Below are 16,702 nucleotides of genomic sequence, written 5' to 3' on the forward strand. Positions count from 1 at the left end.
AAACGAAAAAACTTCAAAGAACGAAACTTGTCTAGCCTGAAGGGGGAAACCAGATGGCGCTACGGTTGGCCCGCTAGATGGCTCTGCCATAGATCAAACGGATATCAACTGCGTTTTTTTTTTTAAATAGGAACCCCCATTTTTATTACATATTCGTGTAGTACGTAAAGAAATATGAATGTTTTAGTTCGACCACTTTTTTCGCTTTGTGATAGATGGCGCTGTAATAGTCACAAACATATGGCTCACAATTTTAGACGAACAGTTGGTAACAGGTAGGTCTTTTAAATTAAAATACAGAACGTAGGTACGTTTGAACATTTTATTTCGGTTGTTCCAATGTGATACATGTACATTTGTGAACTTATCATTTCTGAGAACGCATGCTGTTACAGCGTGATTATGTGTAAATACCCCAGTAATGCAATGAATTCTCAAAATGATGTCCGTCAACCTCAATGCATTTGGCAATACGTGTAACGACATTCCTCTCAACAGCGAGCAGTTCGCCTTCCGTAATGTTCGCACGTGCATTGACAATGCGCTGTCGCACGTTGTCAGGCGTTGTCGGTGGATCACGATAGCAAATATCCCTCAACTTTCCCCACAGAAAGAAATCCGGTGACGTCAGATCCGGTAAACATGCGGGCCATGGTACGGCGCTTCGACGACCAATCCACCTGCCATGAAATATGCTGTTCAATACCGCTTCAACCGACGCGAGCTATGTGCCATACATCCATCATGTTGGAAGTACATCGCCATTCTGTCATGCAGTGAAACATCTTGTAATAACATCGGTAGAACATTACGTAGGGAATCAGCATACATTGCACCATTTAGATTGCCATCGATAAAATGGGGGCCAATTATTCTTCCTCCCATAATGCCGCACCATACATTAACCCGCCAAGGTCGCTGATGTTCCACTTGTCGCAGCCACCGCGGATTTTCCATTGCCCCATAGTGCATATTATGTCGGTTTACGTTAACGCTGTTGGTGAATGACGCTTCGTCGCTAAATAGAACGCGTGCAAAAAATCTGTCATCGTCCCGTAATTTCTCTTGTGCCCAATGGCAGAACTGTACACGACATTCGTCCGTATAGCCGCGACACCAGCTAAATCAACCTACTTGGGCATCATCATTTGTTGCAGGTCGTGGTTGACGTTTCACATGTGGCTGAACACTTCCTGTTTCCTTGAATAACGTAACTATCCGGCGAACGGTCCAGACACTTGGATGATGTAGTCCAGGATACCGACCAGCATACGTAGCACACGCCCGTTGATCACAATAGCCATACATCAACACGATATCGACCTTTTCCGCAATTGGTAAACGGTCCATTTTAACACGGGTAATGTATCACGAAGCACACACTGTCCGCACTGGCGGAATGTTACGTGATACCACGTGACTATTACAGCGCCATCTATCACAAAGCGAGAAAAGTGGTCCAACTAGAACATTCATATTTCTTTAAGTACTACACGAAAATGTAATAAAAATGGGGGTTCCTATTTAAAGAAACGCAGTTGATATCCGTTTGACCTATGGCAGCGCCATCTAGAAGGGCAATCATAGCGCCATCTGGTTTCCCCCTTCCAGCTAGACGAGTTTCGTTCTTTGTAGTTTTTTCGTTTGATGCTTATTTCGTGAGATATTTGGCCCGGTCACTACCAATGGGCCACCCTGTATATTACAGCGCTCTGCCAAGGGTACTTTCGCTCAATTTGTGATTTGATTCTAACTACAAGGCGAAATATCAAATTACTTCAAGTGAAGTGAGTAGCAGTGACATTTGTAGACTTGTTTGTCACAAATATTTGGCTTAAAAAAAAATACATAGAAATTTCCGAATGTGAGGCAGGACCCTAAAAATAAAGCTCAAATTTCTGCAAGGGAAAAAGAGTGGCGATGATAATTATATTCTTGTTTGTCATAAATATTTTTCGGCCTATTTCCGTACATGTCGCGATTTCCTGGAGTCCTCTCGCACACCTTACTTCTGTAAAACTCGACACGACTACGAAATTCCACAGCGGTCGACAGATGTACCGGGCAAGTACACGTTTCGAGCGAAACTAGCTTCTCTCTCAGTATTGCCCATGCTGACAATGTTTACCGCTGGGACTTGGCTACTCACGATGCGCATGCGCACAAGGCACTTTCCTCTTATCGTGCCCCTCGCCCCTCTGATAGCGGACATTTCGTGACGCACCCACATCAGCGCCATCATTCACAGCAAAGCTGACTGTTACTGGAAGCCTACATTTTTATTGCAGACTCCAAACTGCTGACGGAGGCGGGAGTCGCCGACATGAAGGAGAACTTCACGGCAATGATCGCTCCTCAGCTGCCGCTGCCCACGGAGGAACAGCGGACTCGCGCGGCGGAACAGCTGGAGCAGTTCTACTTTGGGGACGAGGGCTTCTCTATGGAGCAGATGCAGTCCGTTATTGATGTAAGTGTAAGGCATTTGCAGCATTGTGCTGAGTTGGCTGTAGTTTGGATACCTTACAATTTCCGAAAACTGGAGGATCCGAGATAATTTGAAAGGCACACTATGTTCGATCAGTTAGAAGAGCAGAGCCCTCAGAGACGGGCTTGGAAGACCAAAGGACCCTTCGTGACACAATTTTGACACAAATTGTGAAAACATAAGAGTTTAGTATTCTTCTTTAGTGTTAACTAAATCTGCTGCAGTGAGAGGTGGGGCACTGGAGTAGGGGGCATGGAGGATACGAAGTGCAAGGTCATCTTTTCGACTCTCTCTTTAACTCGGTTGTAGTTAGGGCGTTTTGTACTGTCAAAATACAAATATTTTCTACCTCCATTCGGTGGTCTTCGATGTGAAATGTTATAAATGAGAAATTCTCACCATTCGAAGTCTCCACACAGAAGTGCAACGACTGTGCCTAAAATGTAAGGCACTGGACTCGTATTCGGGGTGACACCTGCTCAAATCCTCGTCCTGCCGTCAAGATATAGATTTTCCGATTAAGGCAAATGCCAGTTTAGTTCTGTTGAAAAGGATACAGCCGATTTCCTTTCCCAGTTATCCTTATCCCAGCTTGTTCTCTAATGACCTCGTCATCGACGGAACGTTAAACGTTGCCTTCTCTCCTTCTCACTAAAATCTTCTGCACAGCTACTTCTTCTATAGAAAGCTGTAGTACTCTTACGTGTACCAAAAATGGTTAAAATTATGACACATATTCCACACTCATACTTTAGATGTTACCCCGTCCCATCCCACTCCTACACCCCTCCCTATAGATAAATTTTGGAATCAGTACTATTACCATTCAGCGTAGTAACCTCGAATACAGTGAATTCGACACTAACAGTAGTCGTTGTCGACCATTTTTATGTCACGTTAATTCTAGACCCAATGGAACTGTTATCAGTCAACCTTGAACTATACAAGGTGTTACAAAAAGATACGGCCAAACTTTCAGCAAACATTCCTCACACGCAAATAAAGAAAAGATGTTATGTGGACATGTGTCCGGAAACGCTTAATTTCCATGTTAGAGCTCATTTTAGTTTCGTCGGTATGTACTGTACTTCCTCGATTCACCGTCAGTTGGCACAATTGAAGGAAGATAATGTTGACTTCGATGCTTGTGTTGACATGCGACTCATTGCTCTACAGTACTAGCATCAAGCACATCAGTACGTAGCATCAAAAGGTTAGTGTTCATCACGATGTGGTTTTGCAGTCAGTGCAATGTTTACAAATGCGGAGTTGGCAGATGCCCATTTGATGTATGGATTAGCACGGGGCAATAGCCGTGGCGCGGTACGTTTGCATCGAGGCAGATTTCCAGAACGAAGGTGTCCCGACAGGAAGACGTTCGAAGCAATTGATCGGCGACTTAGGTAGCACGGAACATTCCAGCCTATGATTCGCGACTGGGGAAGACCTAGAACGACGAGGACACCTGCAATGGACGAGGCAATTCTTCGTGCAATTGACGATAACCCTAATGTCAGCGTCAGAGAAGTTGTTGCTGTACAAGGTAACGTTGACTACGTCACTGTATGGAGAGTGCTACGGGAGAACCAGTTGTTTCCGCACCATGTACAGCGTATGCAGGTACTATCAGCAGCTGATTGGCCTCCACGGGTACACTTCTGCGAACGGTTCATCCAACAATGTGTCAATCCTCATTTCAGTGCAAATGTTCTCTTTACGGATAGGGCTTCATTCCAACGTGATCAAATTGTAAATTTTCACAATCAACATGTGTGGGCTGATGAGAATCTGCACGCAATTGTGCAATCACGTCATCAACACAGATTTTCTGTGAACGTTTGGGCAGGCATTGTTGGTGATATCTTGATTCGGCCCCATGTTCTTCCACCTACGCTCAAAGGAGCACGTTATCATGATTTCATACGGGATACTCTACCTGTGCTGCTAGAACATGTGCCTTTACAAGTACGACACAACATGTGGTTCATGCGCAATGGAGCTCCTGCACATTTCAGTCGAAGTGGTCGTACGCTTCTCAACAACAGATTCAGTGACCGATGGATTGGTAGAGGCGGACCAATTTCATGGCCTCCAAGCTCTCCTGACCTCAACCCTCTTGACTTTCATTTATGGGGGCATTTGAAAGCTCTTGTCTACGCAACCCCGGTACCAAATGTAGAGACTCTTCGTACTCGTATTGTGGACGGATGTGATACAATACGCCATTCTCCAGGGCTGCATCAGTGCATCGGGGATTCCATGCCACGGAGGGTAGATGCATGTAGCGTCACTAACGGAGGACTTTTGAACATTTCCTGTAACAAAGTGTCTGAAGTCACGCTGGTACGTTCTGATGCTCTGTGTTTCCATTCCATGATTAATGTGATTTGAAGAGAAGTAATAAAATGAGCTCTAACATGGAAAGTAAGCGTTTCCTGACACATGTCCACATAACATATTTTCTTTCTTTGTGTGTGAAGAATGTTTCCTGAAAGTTTGGCCGTACCTTTTTGTAAGACCCTGTATATACGACACTAATATCGGGGGTTGCCACTAATTTTAACAAGTTACCCTTTTGCCCTACCCATCCTCAACCTCTAGCGGACGTTATTGCCCCCTTCTCCCCACGCCCCTTCCCAGACCCGCTCCAGTATGTTCCCCAGATGACTCGCATTCGTACCAAGTTTAACTGACATTCTTCCAAGCACGCCAGGGTTAAGCTGTGCGTGTCAACCAATCTTACTGCCACCTCATCCCTAGGAGTAAAATGTCATTAGGACTTTCATCGACCAGACCATAAACTCCGAATACTACGAATTCGAAACCAGTACAGCTTGCTTACACTTTTTGCATTTTAGGCCATCCCACCCCTAATTTCCGTATAGTGAGTAATATTTTTAACACATCTGGTTTAAATTATTCGAGGCTTTAAAGAACTGTGTTTGCATGTCACTACTTTCCTCCATTCACACCCTCAAGTGGGGGTGCTATTGGGGTCTTATCCAACATCAATTATTAATAACGGGTATTTAAAGATTGTGAGTGTTGTTGAAGGTACGGAAGGTGCCAATATATTAACTGTTACCTGATACGGAAACAAATTAAAGAGCTTGGGAGACAATGTCTCGGCTTGACAGAATAAGACTACGTTTTATACGTCGAAAATGCATTTAATTTCCTTAGTCGTTCCATTTTAAATCAATTCAGTTTCTTCAATGCTTTTCCAGTAAGCAAGTTTCTTTTTCGTAGTGTTGTTGTAGAATGTCTACAAAATATTCATCTGCAGGCTCTATAACCTGGAGGAGATGACAATTAGAATTAAACGCGGTGTCGAAGAGATCATCAGAGATGGAGCACAAGGTAGGATTTAACGTGGATTGGGAATGAAATTGATCGTGTCCTTTACAAAGGAACCCTCCCGAAATTCACCTTTTGTATGTTGCTCTACGGACGAGAATCTCAAGACTGCTCCCTTCTACTAAATGCATGTCCAATGACGAGCTCACTGTGCCATATCGTTCGATTTTTCATTGAACTCAAACCATTCCGTTACGGATTCCTGGGATAGCAAGTTCTTGGTTAAAGTGCAGCTCCAAATGCCGTTAAAATGTCAATCTTACGATGATTTCGTCCCTCATCGTGGTCAGGTGTTAAGTGTGGCATGAAACGAGCGAGATCACAACGTGATGTGGTAAACTGATACAGAACTGCTCATCCATTCATTGACCTGAGAACGATGAAGTTATTTCTTTTGGACTGCAGGCTCTTTTCACGTATTTTTTACCTAGCATTTCCAGAAAACCTGTGCCAGTTAATCTTTTACCCTTTAAACATCCTGTGACAAGTGGAACACTATGCAATCCAATCCCGGCAGAAGAAATCCATTTCTCCTTTATTTTGCAGGGTTCCCATTATAAATAAATTTTATTGGTGTTTCCTTCCTATGGTAAACTGGTGGGCTCTCGTCTCGCCCAGAGAAGCGAATAGTCACACAAAATAATTTAGGTTACTTTTTTTAGTGTTATAAACTATGAGGAGAAATTATCCGCACTTGATTCTCATCAACATTCATCAAATACCACACCTGTCTCTCCTTCTCATCGTTCATTCATCATACAAAATGTGTCGTACCCTTCTTTCTGAACGCCTCTTGTGTCACACACCATACATACAAGTAGTTGTTGATCGTCCGATACTGTATTCTGCACTTTTGTCGATGTTTTCGTCGGTGGCTTGGACGTCTTTCTCGTCGAACGTCTTCCGGAGTAGTTCGGCCAAACCTGCATTCACCTGCTCTACGTTTAACTGTTGTAATTTTGTAAGTAGGCTGTTTAGGTTTTCTTATTGGTAACGCCAAGTAGCGCTCTGTATGAAAATCACTGGCTGTGCTGTGAGCCGCCAGCAGTGGTGGATGTGGGGAAGTGAAATGGCGGATTTTTGAGAGCGGATGATCTGGACGTGTGTCCATCAGAAACAGTAAATTTGTAATATTGGATATCATGGACTGACGTATATATTATGACTTTTGAACACTATTAAGGTAAATACATTGTTTGTTCTCTATCAAAATCTTTCACTTGCTAACTATGCCTATCAGTAGTTAGTGCCTTGAGTAGTTTGAGTCTTTTATTTAGCTGGCAGTAGTGGCGCTCGCCGTATTGCAGTAGTTCGAGTAACGAAGATTTTTGTGAGGTAAGTGATTTGTGAAACGTATATGTTAATGTTAGTCAGGGCCATACTTTTGTAGGTATTACTGAAAGTCAGATTGCGTTGTGCTCAAAATATTGTGTGTCAGTTTAGTGTTTATCAGAATAGGTAAAGAGCGAAATGTCTGAATACGTTCAGTTCTGCTCAGCTGTTTGAAAATCAAATAATGTAAGAGATATATCAGCACAGTAATTCAATAATTTTTCTAAGGGGACGTTTCAATTTATTCAGCAGACTCCTTAGCCGTTGTCAAAGTTTAACAAACTGAAACTCGGGTGAACATGTACTGGGCGTAAGCTTTTCAAGACAGAGAATTCTATAACGGCACGGTATTTGAAGATATTCAGATGAACGAAACGCGCTCACACACACAAATACATACACACACAATGCTGATTTAATGCTACACAGGGAAAAAACCTATTACTCATATGACGTTGATACTGAACTTACATTGTTGCAAATGTATCAGAGTAATGAAAATAAAGCTTTATTGATATCATTGCCGGCTCTTCAGAAGGATAAGAAATTTTCTCGCTGCCCTAGCACACAACGAAAACTACCGAGTGCAGTCCTTGTTTTCAAATGTTTCAAAAGTTCCCTCCAACACCATGCATGCTGGATTTCCCATCCATAGTCGGGTAGATGCTGGTGACTGCCGAAAAGGACGCAATATCAGCTGAAGAGCAGACCTGACACACTATTGAGAACAATGAAAATGATTTTAAGATTCTGCATCTGTAACAGATGACTTACAAAATGAACATTCTAGGGCATGCAGAAATTTTCTGGTCCAAAATTCCGTAAATACATAACAAGCTTAACGAAAATGTGTACATGATTTTCCAGGCTTTTATGAAACTTAGCCTAAAGAATATTATACATTGAAGACTTCAATTTAATATTTTCCTTATCTTCTTCATTTAATCCTACAATTAAATTAAATAGTCACTTTTCTGGCACGAAGTTTAGATATTTTAATTTTTTTATTGACTTTTGCATTGGTTTCACCTGCAAGACAGTGGCCTTCAGACTGTCTCTTACATCTAACCAGACATTCTCAACGTTTCAACAACACAGTTTGTGTAGTACATGGACAATATATAAAGATAATAATAACGAAATTTATATTGATCATGATGATATATATGTAGTAATTAAAATATGAAATTTAAGAAATGTCAGTCTTATTAATGTTCTAGCGAGCAATTATTACGTTCGTTACTGTCGACTGTACGATAATTTAGTGAAATGATCTGAAGTAGAGCTTCCTATGTGTTGATGCATATATGTGTTTACAAAGAGTAGCTTTTTATTTTCAGTTGTTTTCCGACGTCTACTTCATTAATGCAGCGGACTCCTTCGCTAGAGCAGTGGTGCACTCCAGTACTATACCTGTTTTTTTCTACTACTTCGACTACAATGGCACCGGCTCCACGGAATATGGTAAGCGCTCACCATCAGCTATTGCTTTTATATAAGAATAAATGTTTCTGATAAGCGTGGTGATAATGTTAAATGTAATGTTTGTATCTGCATAAAATTATTAAAAATGTCTAAGTGCTTCCAGATAGCTTTTATCTAATAGCGCCCATTCTTGTATACACTCTTGGTTTCACCACATTTGATGTATAACATATGTCTGAAGAATATTGTTTGTACATAATGCTACCCGAATATTTGTCTAGGTCATTTCTTGTAGTGTGAAATATTATTCGATATATTTTTGTCAGTTTTGCTTATTTGAATCTTCCAAACAAGAAGATAGGATGATAGAACCTGCATATCTGCCAGGCAGTTTTATCTACATTAACTTTTGTCTTGTATCTGGATGAGGGATGGCATTCCGACATCAGTGGATTACTTTTTTTATCGCCCTATATTCCTTGTGATGTTCTTGTGGTCTTCAGTCCTGAGACTGGTTTGGTGCAGCTCTCCATGCTACTCTATCCTGTGGAAGCTTCTTCATCTCCCAGTACCAACTGCAGCCTACATCCTTCTGAATCTGCTTAGTGTATTCATCTCTTGGTCTCCCTCTACGATTTGTAGACTCCACGCTGCCCTCCAGTGCTAAATTTGTGATCCCTTGATGCCTCAGAACATGTCCTACCAACCGGTCCCTTCTTCTTGTCAAGTTGTGCCACAAACTCCTCTTCTCCTCAATTCTGTTCAATACCTCCTCATTAGTTATGTGATCTACCCATCTAATCTTCAGCATTCTTCTGTAGCACCACATTTCGAAAGCTTCTATTCTCTTCTTGTCCAAATAATTTATCGTCCACGTTTCACTTCCATTCATGGCTACACTCCATACAAATACTTTCAGAAACGACTGCCTAACACTTGAATCAATACTCGATGTCAACAAATTTCTCTTCTTCAGAAACGCTTTCCTTGCCATTGCCAGTCTACATTTTATATCCTCTCTACTTCGACCATCATCAGTTATTTTGCTCCCCAAATAGCAAAACTCCTTTACTACTTTACACTGACAGAAACGGAAAGTGTTATGTCTTGAAACTCTAGTTCAGTATTTATCAGATTTTGTGGAGATTTCATAATGTAACAGATACTCGGCAGTGACGTCTATCACGACCTTCAGTACGAGGTGTGATCCCCACAGGTACGAAACACCTTTTTTGCAATGCCTTAAATACATGCTGCTTGTGTCCATAAGGATTTCTGGCTGGAGGCTGGTATCACAGAATATGTCTTCCCATCGCATCCCAGGCATTCTATATGGGTGACAAATCAGAGGATGGTGCATCTCAGTCAACGAGCCGGGTATTCCTCAATGTGTTTGGGGTGTGGAACATAAAATGAGATTTTCTACATCTACATCTACATACTCCGCAAGCAGCCGTATCGTGCGTGGCGGAGGGTACCCTGTACCACTACAAATCATTTCCTTCCCCGTTCCACTCGCAAACAGAGCGAGGGAAAAACGATCGTCTACATGGCTCCGCGCGAGCCGTAATGTCTCTTATCTTCGTGTTCCTTAGGCGAAATGTACGTTTGCGTCAGTAGAATCGTTCTGCAGTCAGCTTCAAATGCCGGTTCTCTAAACGCTCTGCTAGCAGTCGAGACCTGGAACCAAGGAAGGCAGGATTGGGTTACGATTGTGGTCGGGGCCGTAATAAACTGCTGTTGGTTAGTTTATTTTTCAATCACGTACACGTTATTTGGAAACAACAAGCAATAGAAGGTGAAAATGAATTAAGAGGTGTTCCACGGCTGAAGGTCTTAATGGCCGGCCGGAGTGGCCGAGCGGTTAAAGGCGCTACAGTCTGGAACCTCACGACCGCTACGGTCGCAGGTTCGAATCCTGCCTCGGGCATGGATGTGTGTGATGTCCTTAGGTTAGTTAGCTTTAAGTAGTTCTAAGTTCTAGGGGACTTATGACCACAGCAGTTGAGTCCCATAGTGCTCAGAGCCATTTGAACCATTTTTGAAGGTCTTAATGACAACAAATTGAAACTATTTCTCGGCTGAAGGGCCCAATAGTAATAATTTAAAAACTGTTTCACGGCTGAAGGCCTGAATAGCAATCTTTTAAGAACCAGTTAACTTCTTCTACTTGCAATTACAGTTTTTAAAATATTTTTAAAAGAACAATCATCAAAGTCTCACTGCTAGAATACAATTGTCTAATTAAAATTTTAAGACAAGAAACACTCATGGCTGAAGGCCTAAATGACAACAAATTCAACTATTTCTGGGCTGAAGGCTCAAATAGTAATAATTTTAAAAAATGTTTCATGGATGAAGGCCTGAATAGCAGTCTTTAAGAACCAGTTATACATCTTCAAACTTGAAATTACAGTTATTAAAATTTTAAAAAATCATCAAATCTGACCAAACCAAGGAGAGGGGGAGGGGGGGCGGCGTTGCTCCAAGGATCTACCTGGGAAAGTCCCTCAAAACTTCGCAAGCGATGAGACAGGCAGCCAAGAGTTGCATTCACTTCACGAGATGGTGACTCAGACTAGTGGCAGTTTAAACCCATCACCAATAATCATTTGCCGAATCTATCTAACGTCTGATGACCAATTCAATGATGGAATAACACACCCAAGCCGGAACCGGCGGTCATCAGTATGTCTTCAGACTCCGGTGTTGTTTAGAGCATCTGGAAGCAGAAAGGAACGACTACCACCAGAGTAGGAGGAAAAAAAATAAATGAATAAAAAATGAAAAAAATCGCTGCTCTTCGCCTCGGCGACATTGCTGCGAGCAGCTACACGCAAGCAAATGGCGAGATCTCACAATGATGGAGGTTTCACTACTTGAATTAAGGTCCACTCAACTTAAACTTCGTGGGTCCGGTTGACAACGAGGTTGAACCCCTCGCGACTACAGCCCTTCCATCCGGCAGTGCATGCGTGCCGCCAGTGGTCCCTGCGTGTATGCGCTCTGCGCGGACCTGGCTGCTCGCCCGTCCCCAACCGAACTCTATTAGCAGCCACGAGTGTGGGAAACCTCAAACAGTAGAACGGAATGACGACACTGAAAATTTATGCTGGACCAGGACTCGAACCCGGATGTTCCGCTTGTCGTGAGCGGTCGCTTTAAAAATTTCGGCTGTCCGTGCAGGCATCAGAGCTAGATCGAAACTTCAGTATGTCGTCACCCATATGTCATTAACCTGCACTCGTTCACTGACTGTAATTCCCGTACAAGGGGCGCATTTAATCGGAAGTCGCTAGCCTGGTATCGGCGGATGAAAAATGGCTCTGAGCACTATGCGACTTAACTTCTGAGGCCATCAGTCGCCTAGAACTTAGAACTAATTAAACCTAACTAACCTAAGGACATCACACACATCCATTCCCGAGCAGGATTCGAACCTGCGACCGTAGCGGTCACTCGGTTCCAGACTGCAGCGCCTAGAACCGCACGGCCACTCCCACCGGCTTCGGCGGATGAATACGATATTACAGTGTCTGTGTTTCTGAGAAGTACCATGCAACGATCCTTCGGAGAAGCATGTAGTATTACATTTGTCAATAATGTTCGTCGAAGAGAACGTCACCTACCCTCCAGCGACTTCTGTTTTAGTCCTTCATGCACCATCATAACACTAGCGCGAACTGGTAACAAATTTAGCAGTCCGCCTCTGAATTGCTTCGATGTCTTCCTTTAATTCGACCTGGTGGGGATCCCAAACATTCTAACAGTACTCATGAAAGCTTTGCACTAGTGTTTTATATGCGGTCTCCTTTACATATCGATGCAGGTTCCTAAAATTCTCCCAATAAAACGAAGTCGATCATTCAGCTTCTGTACTAAAATCCTTACGTGCTCGTTCCATTCCACATAGCTCTGCAACGTTTCGCCTAAATATTTAATCGAGGTGACTGTTCGGTGTCACACTAGTAATGCTGTATTAGAACTTACTGATTTGCTTTCCCGACTCATCTGCATTAACTTCCATTTTTCTTCATTTGGAGCTAGGTGCCATACATCACAGCAACTAGAAATTCTAAGTCTTCCTGTATCCTCCTACAGTCACCCAATGACACCTCCTCGTACACCACAGCATTACCAGCAAACGATCGCAGATTATTTATGTGTCTAGAATAGCGGTCCTTCACACTTTCCTTGGGCAATACTGAGCCTTGCCTCGGATGAACGCTCGCCGGCGAGGACAACATACTGAGTATTGTTACTTCTCTTCGAGTCATTTATACGCCTGGGAACCTATTCCTTACACTTGTACCTTCCTTCATAGCGCTGTGGCTGAGCGGTTCTAGGCACTTTAGTCCGGAACCGCACTGCTGCTACGGTCGCAGGTTCGAATCCTGCCTCCGGCATGGATGTGTGTGATGTCCTTAAGTTAATTCGGTTTCAGAAGTTCTCAGTCTAGAGGACTGATGACCTCAGATGTTAAGTCCCATAGTGCTTGGAGCCATTTGAATTTTTCCTTAATAATCGGGAGCTGATGAACGCGCAGTTAAGCGCCCCACAAACCAAGCATCATCCCTTCCTTAACAATCGCCAATGGGGCGCCGTGTCAAACACTTTTCGGAAACTTAGGAATCTGGAATCTGCCAGTTGCCCTTCATCCATAATTCGCAGTATGTCATGGGAGAATAAAGCAAGCAGAATTTCGCACGAGCGATGCTATCTAGAACCGTGCTGATCCGCGGACAGAAACTTTTCGTCATCAAGCAAATTTATCATATTCGAGCTCAGAATATGTTCACGAACTCTGCAACAACGGACGTTAAGGACATTGATCTGTAATTTGCGGGTCCGTTCTTTTCTTATAAAAAGCAGTTACATTCGCTTTTTACCGATCGATTAGGCGAGAGATTCGCGATGAGTGCAAGTTAAGTGAGGGGCAAATGCCGTAGACTAAGCTTCGTAAAACCGAACTGGATTTCCATCCGCACCTGGCGACTTATTTGTTTTCAACTCTTTCAGCTGTTTCTCTACGCCAGGGATGCGCATTACTATGTCATCCATCCTAGAGTCTGTGCGACGGTCAAACGAATCTTGAACGCGGAATTTAACTTCCGCTATCCTTTTGCTGTCTTCTACTGTTATACCAGACTGGTCTCCGAGTGACTGGACAGAAGCCTTCGACCTGCTTATCGACTGCACATAGGGCCAGAATTTTCTCGGGTTCTCGGCAATATCTTTTTCTTACATTATCCTAGGATACGCAAGATGGTATCTTATCATTAAGGATATGCAAACGAGATGTACCATTCTTGCCACATACTGGCGAGTACTCAGCATCTCTTTAACGACTATCATATCACGCTTTTTGTAATTTTCAGTGGCTCTCAGCATGATGATTGCAGGAGATGCTGAGGTATGGGTCTCGATAATAATAATCACAGTTTCTGTTACCTGTGACTCTTCATCGGTTCGACTAGGGACACCTTGACGTCGATCTGAGCACCTCAGACAGAGACAAAACTTGTCGCTGAACAACAAAGAATGCATTCAGTGCCCCAGTTGAGTTTGTTTGTACACAACGCAAGTCTCTGTTGTCTGTGGCACGGCATCTGCGGTATACGTTGCAGGGTAATTCGAGATGTCAGTCCAGCTTCCAGTACACCGTTATAGACGGTTAGTGGCTGTAACCTCTGCCCGGATTTCACCTCTGATATCGGTCTATTTTCCAGAGCCAGTCGAACAATCCCACGATCCTCTCGTGGTGTACTCCTTCTGGAAGGATCCGCACCTATTATTGTTGGAACACTGTTATCCTGAACCCGTCTCGTCACCACCCATTCTGCAGTCAGTTTTCTGTCTGTGCGGTCTGTCGGAATGCTCCCATCTCCCTCATGCCAGTGACTCGACCGATCTCAAAGTGCAAAAGATGGTGAAAAGGTAAATGCGCACGCTGTCTGGGCATGCTTTCATCCGATCTCCACCTGCAAAGTTCCATAAACAATAGGTACATTCGATAGCCATAATATACTAACGATTCTTAATCTGCAGGAATGACCTTTTTCTGTACTGGAAATAATGGACAAACTACACAGCCACTGAAATGCTGGTACTGTTCTGTAATGGTGTTCATGATGTAAAATTTTCCGTCAGTGTGTCTTACCGAAGAGGTACGCGAACTGTGATCTCAGTGGCAGAGCGTGTTTCAGCGTTTTCTCTCTCACACACCCACGACAACAGAAAAGGAAAATAAGGGCTTGAGCAGCAGGCAGATTAATAAGTGAAATCGCGAATCCACCGGTGACCGCCGCTGTGGTCCAGAATATTCAGTATACGGATGCATTCTAAAGGGTTTTTCAAATATTTCACGACAAGGTTCAGCACATGCAGAAGATAGAGAAAGATGAACAGGGGTCCAGGAATGGAAATTTACTGAGATATGAAACAGGAAAGTCGATTACTTTATGTATGAGAAACTCCAGTTTATTTTCACAATGGTGCAACCAGTTCACTGCCTTACAAGGTGTGTTCGAAGTGCCCGCCCTCACCAAGGCTTCTGTTCGCCGCCATAGGGAGACACGAACACGTTCAGAAACTCCACGGGTTGTATACATTCTTTGACTTCCCGCCTGAGTTCTTACAAGAAGTGATGCTTCATTCTCCACACGTGTAGCATACAGCAACGCTTCCAAACGGCCCCATAAGAAAAATTCCAACAGGTTTAAGTCACGTGAGAGTCGGGGCCAAACAGTTGGTCCACCTCTACCTATCCCACGTTAGCATGGCGGCGAGTCGAGTGTTGGCGGACGATAACACTAAAACGGGCAGTGTCACCATCATGCACGAAGTTAATCAGTTGCCGGAGTTGTAGTGAAAGGTCTTCTAATACAACAGGCAACCTTCTGCGCAAGAACCGTCTGTCCCTCACATAAACGGTAGTGGACTTCTTGAAACGTCTTCCTGTCAGGGCACCGGCGATATGGATATCGTTCGTGATGCAACTGAAGTGGTTTATGGCACTGTCACTCACCCTCCTATGCATGAAATGCATCGATGGCATACTCAGGATTTGAATACAACATCGTCTGAAACAGTACGTAGAGCAGAGTCAGCGATCACATTCCAACACTACAGCAGCACGTAACCCGTTCACCTTACGAATGACGCAGCGATGTACGTGCTACAAGGGTTGTACCGTGTTTATGGCACTGTCACTCACCCTCCTATACATGAAATGCATCGATGGCATACTCAGGATTTGAATACAACATCGTCTAAAACAGTACGTAGAGCAGAGTCAGCGTTCACATTCCAACACTACAGCAGCACGTAACCCGTTCACCTTAAGAATGACGCAGCGATGTACGTGCTACAAGGGTTGTACCGTGTTTATGGCACTGTCACTCACCCTCCTATACATGAAATGCGTCGATGGCATCATCAGGATTTGAATACAACATCGTCTAAAACAGTACGTAGAGCAGAGTCAGCGATCACATTCCAACACTACAGCAGCACGTAACCCGTTCACCTTACGAATGACGCAGCGATGTACGTGCTACAAGGGTTGTACCGTGTTTATGGCACTGTCACTCACCCTCCTATACATGAAATGCATCGATGGCATACTCAGGATTTGAATACAACATCGTCTAAAACAGTACGTAGAGCAGAGTCAGCGATCACATTCCAACACTACAGCAGCACGTAACCCGTTCACCTTACGAATGACGCAGCGATGTACGTGCTACAAGGGTTGTACCGTGTTTATGGCACTGTCACTCACCCTCCTGTACATGAAATGCATCGATGGCATACTCAGGATTTGAATACAACATCGTCTAAAGCAGTACGTAGAGCAGAGTCAGCGTTCACATTCCAACACTACAGCAGCTCGTAACCCGTTCACCTTACGAATGACGCAGCGATGTACGTGCTACATGGGTTGTACCGTGTTGTCCGCCATGGATCGACACGGTATCGTCACATAGGACTGCGGGATCACTAGGGTGAGTTTTTAGGAAGCGACGTCCATGTCCCTTATCTCAATAAATATTTAATTTGCCACGAAGTATGAGACCAGCACACGCTCCTCTGCATTCTGAA

The 16,702-nt window shown here is 43.6% G+C and overlaps 1 protein-coding gene across 1 annotated transcript in view; it reads left to right on the forward strand.

The window, feature by feature from the left end:
* The window catches only part of LOC124709019 (juvenile hormone esterase-like), a 160,863-nt gene that overhangs the window by 42,284 nt on the left and 101,877 nt on the right, over window positions 1–16,702 (forward strand). Inside the window, exons 6-7 of the mRNA XM_047240666.1 lie at window positions 2,289–2,467; window positions 8,515–8,638. Of these exons, the coding sequence (XP_047096622.1) occupies window positions 2,289–2,467; window positions 8,515–8,638 (303 nt within the window). The remainder of the gene's footprint in view (window positions 1–2,288; window positions 2,468–8,514; window positions 8,639–16,702) is intronic.

Source organism: Schistocerca piceifrons, chromosome 7 (genome assembly GCF_021461385.2).
Source record: "Schistocerca piceifrons isolate TAMUIC-IGC-003096 chromosome 7, iqSchPice1.1, whole genome shotgun sequence".
Lineage (NCBI taxonomy): Eukaryota > Metazoa > Arthropoda > Insecta > Orthoptera > Acrididae > Schistocerca > Schistocerca piceifrons.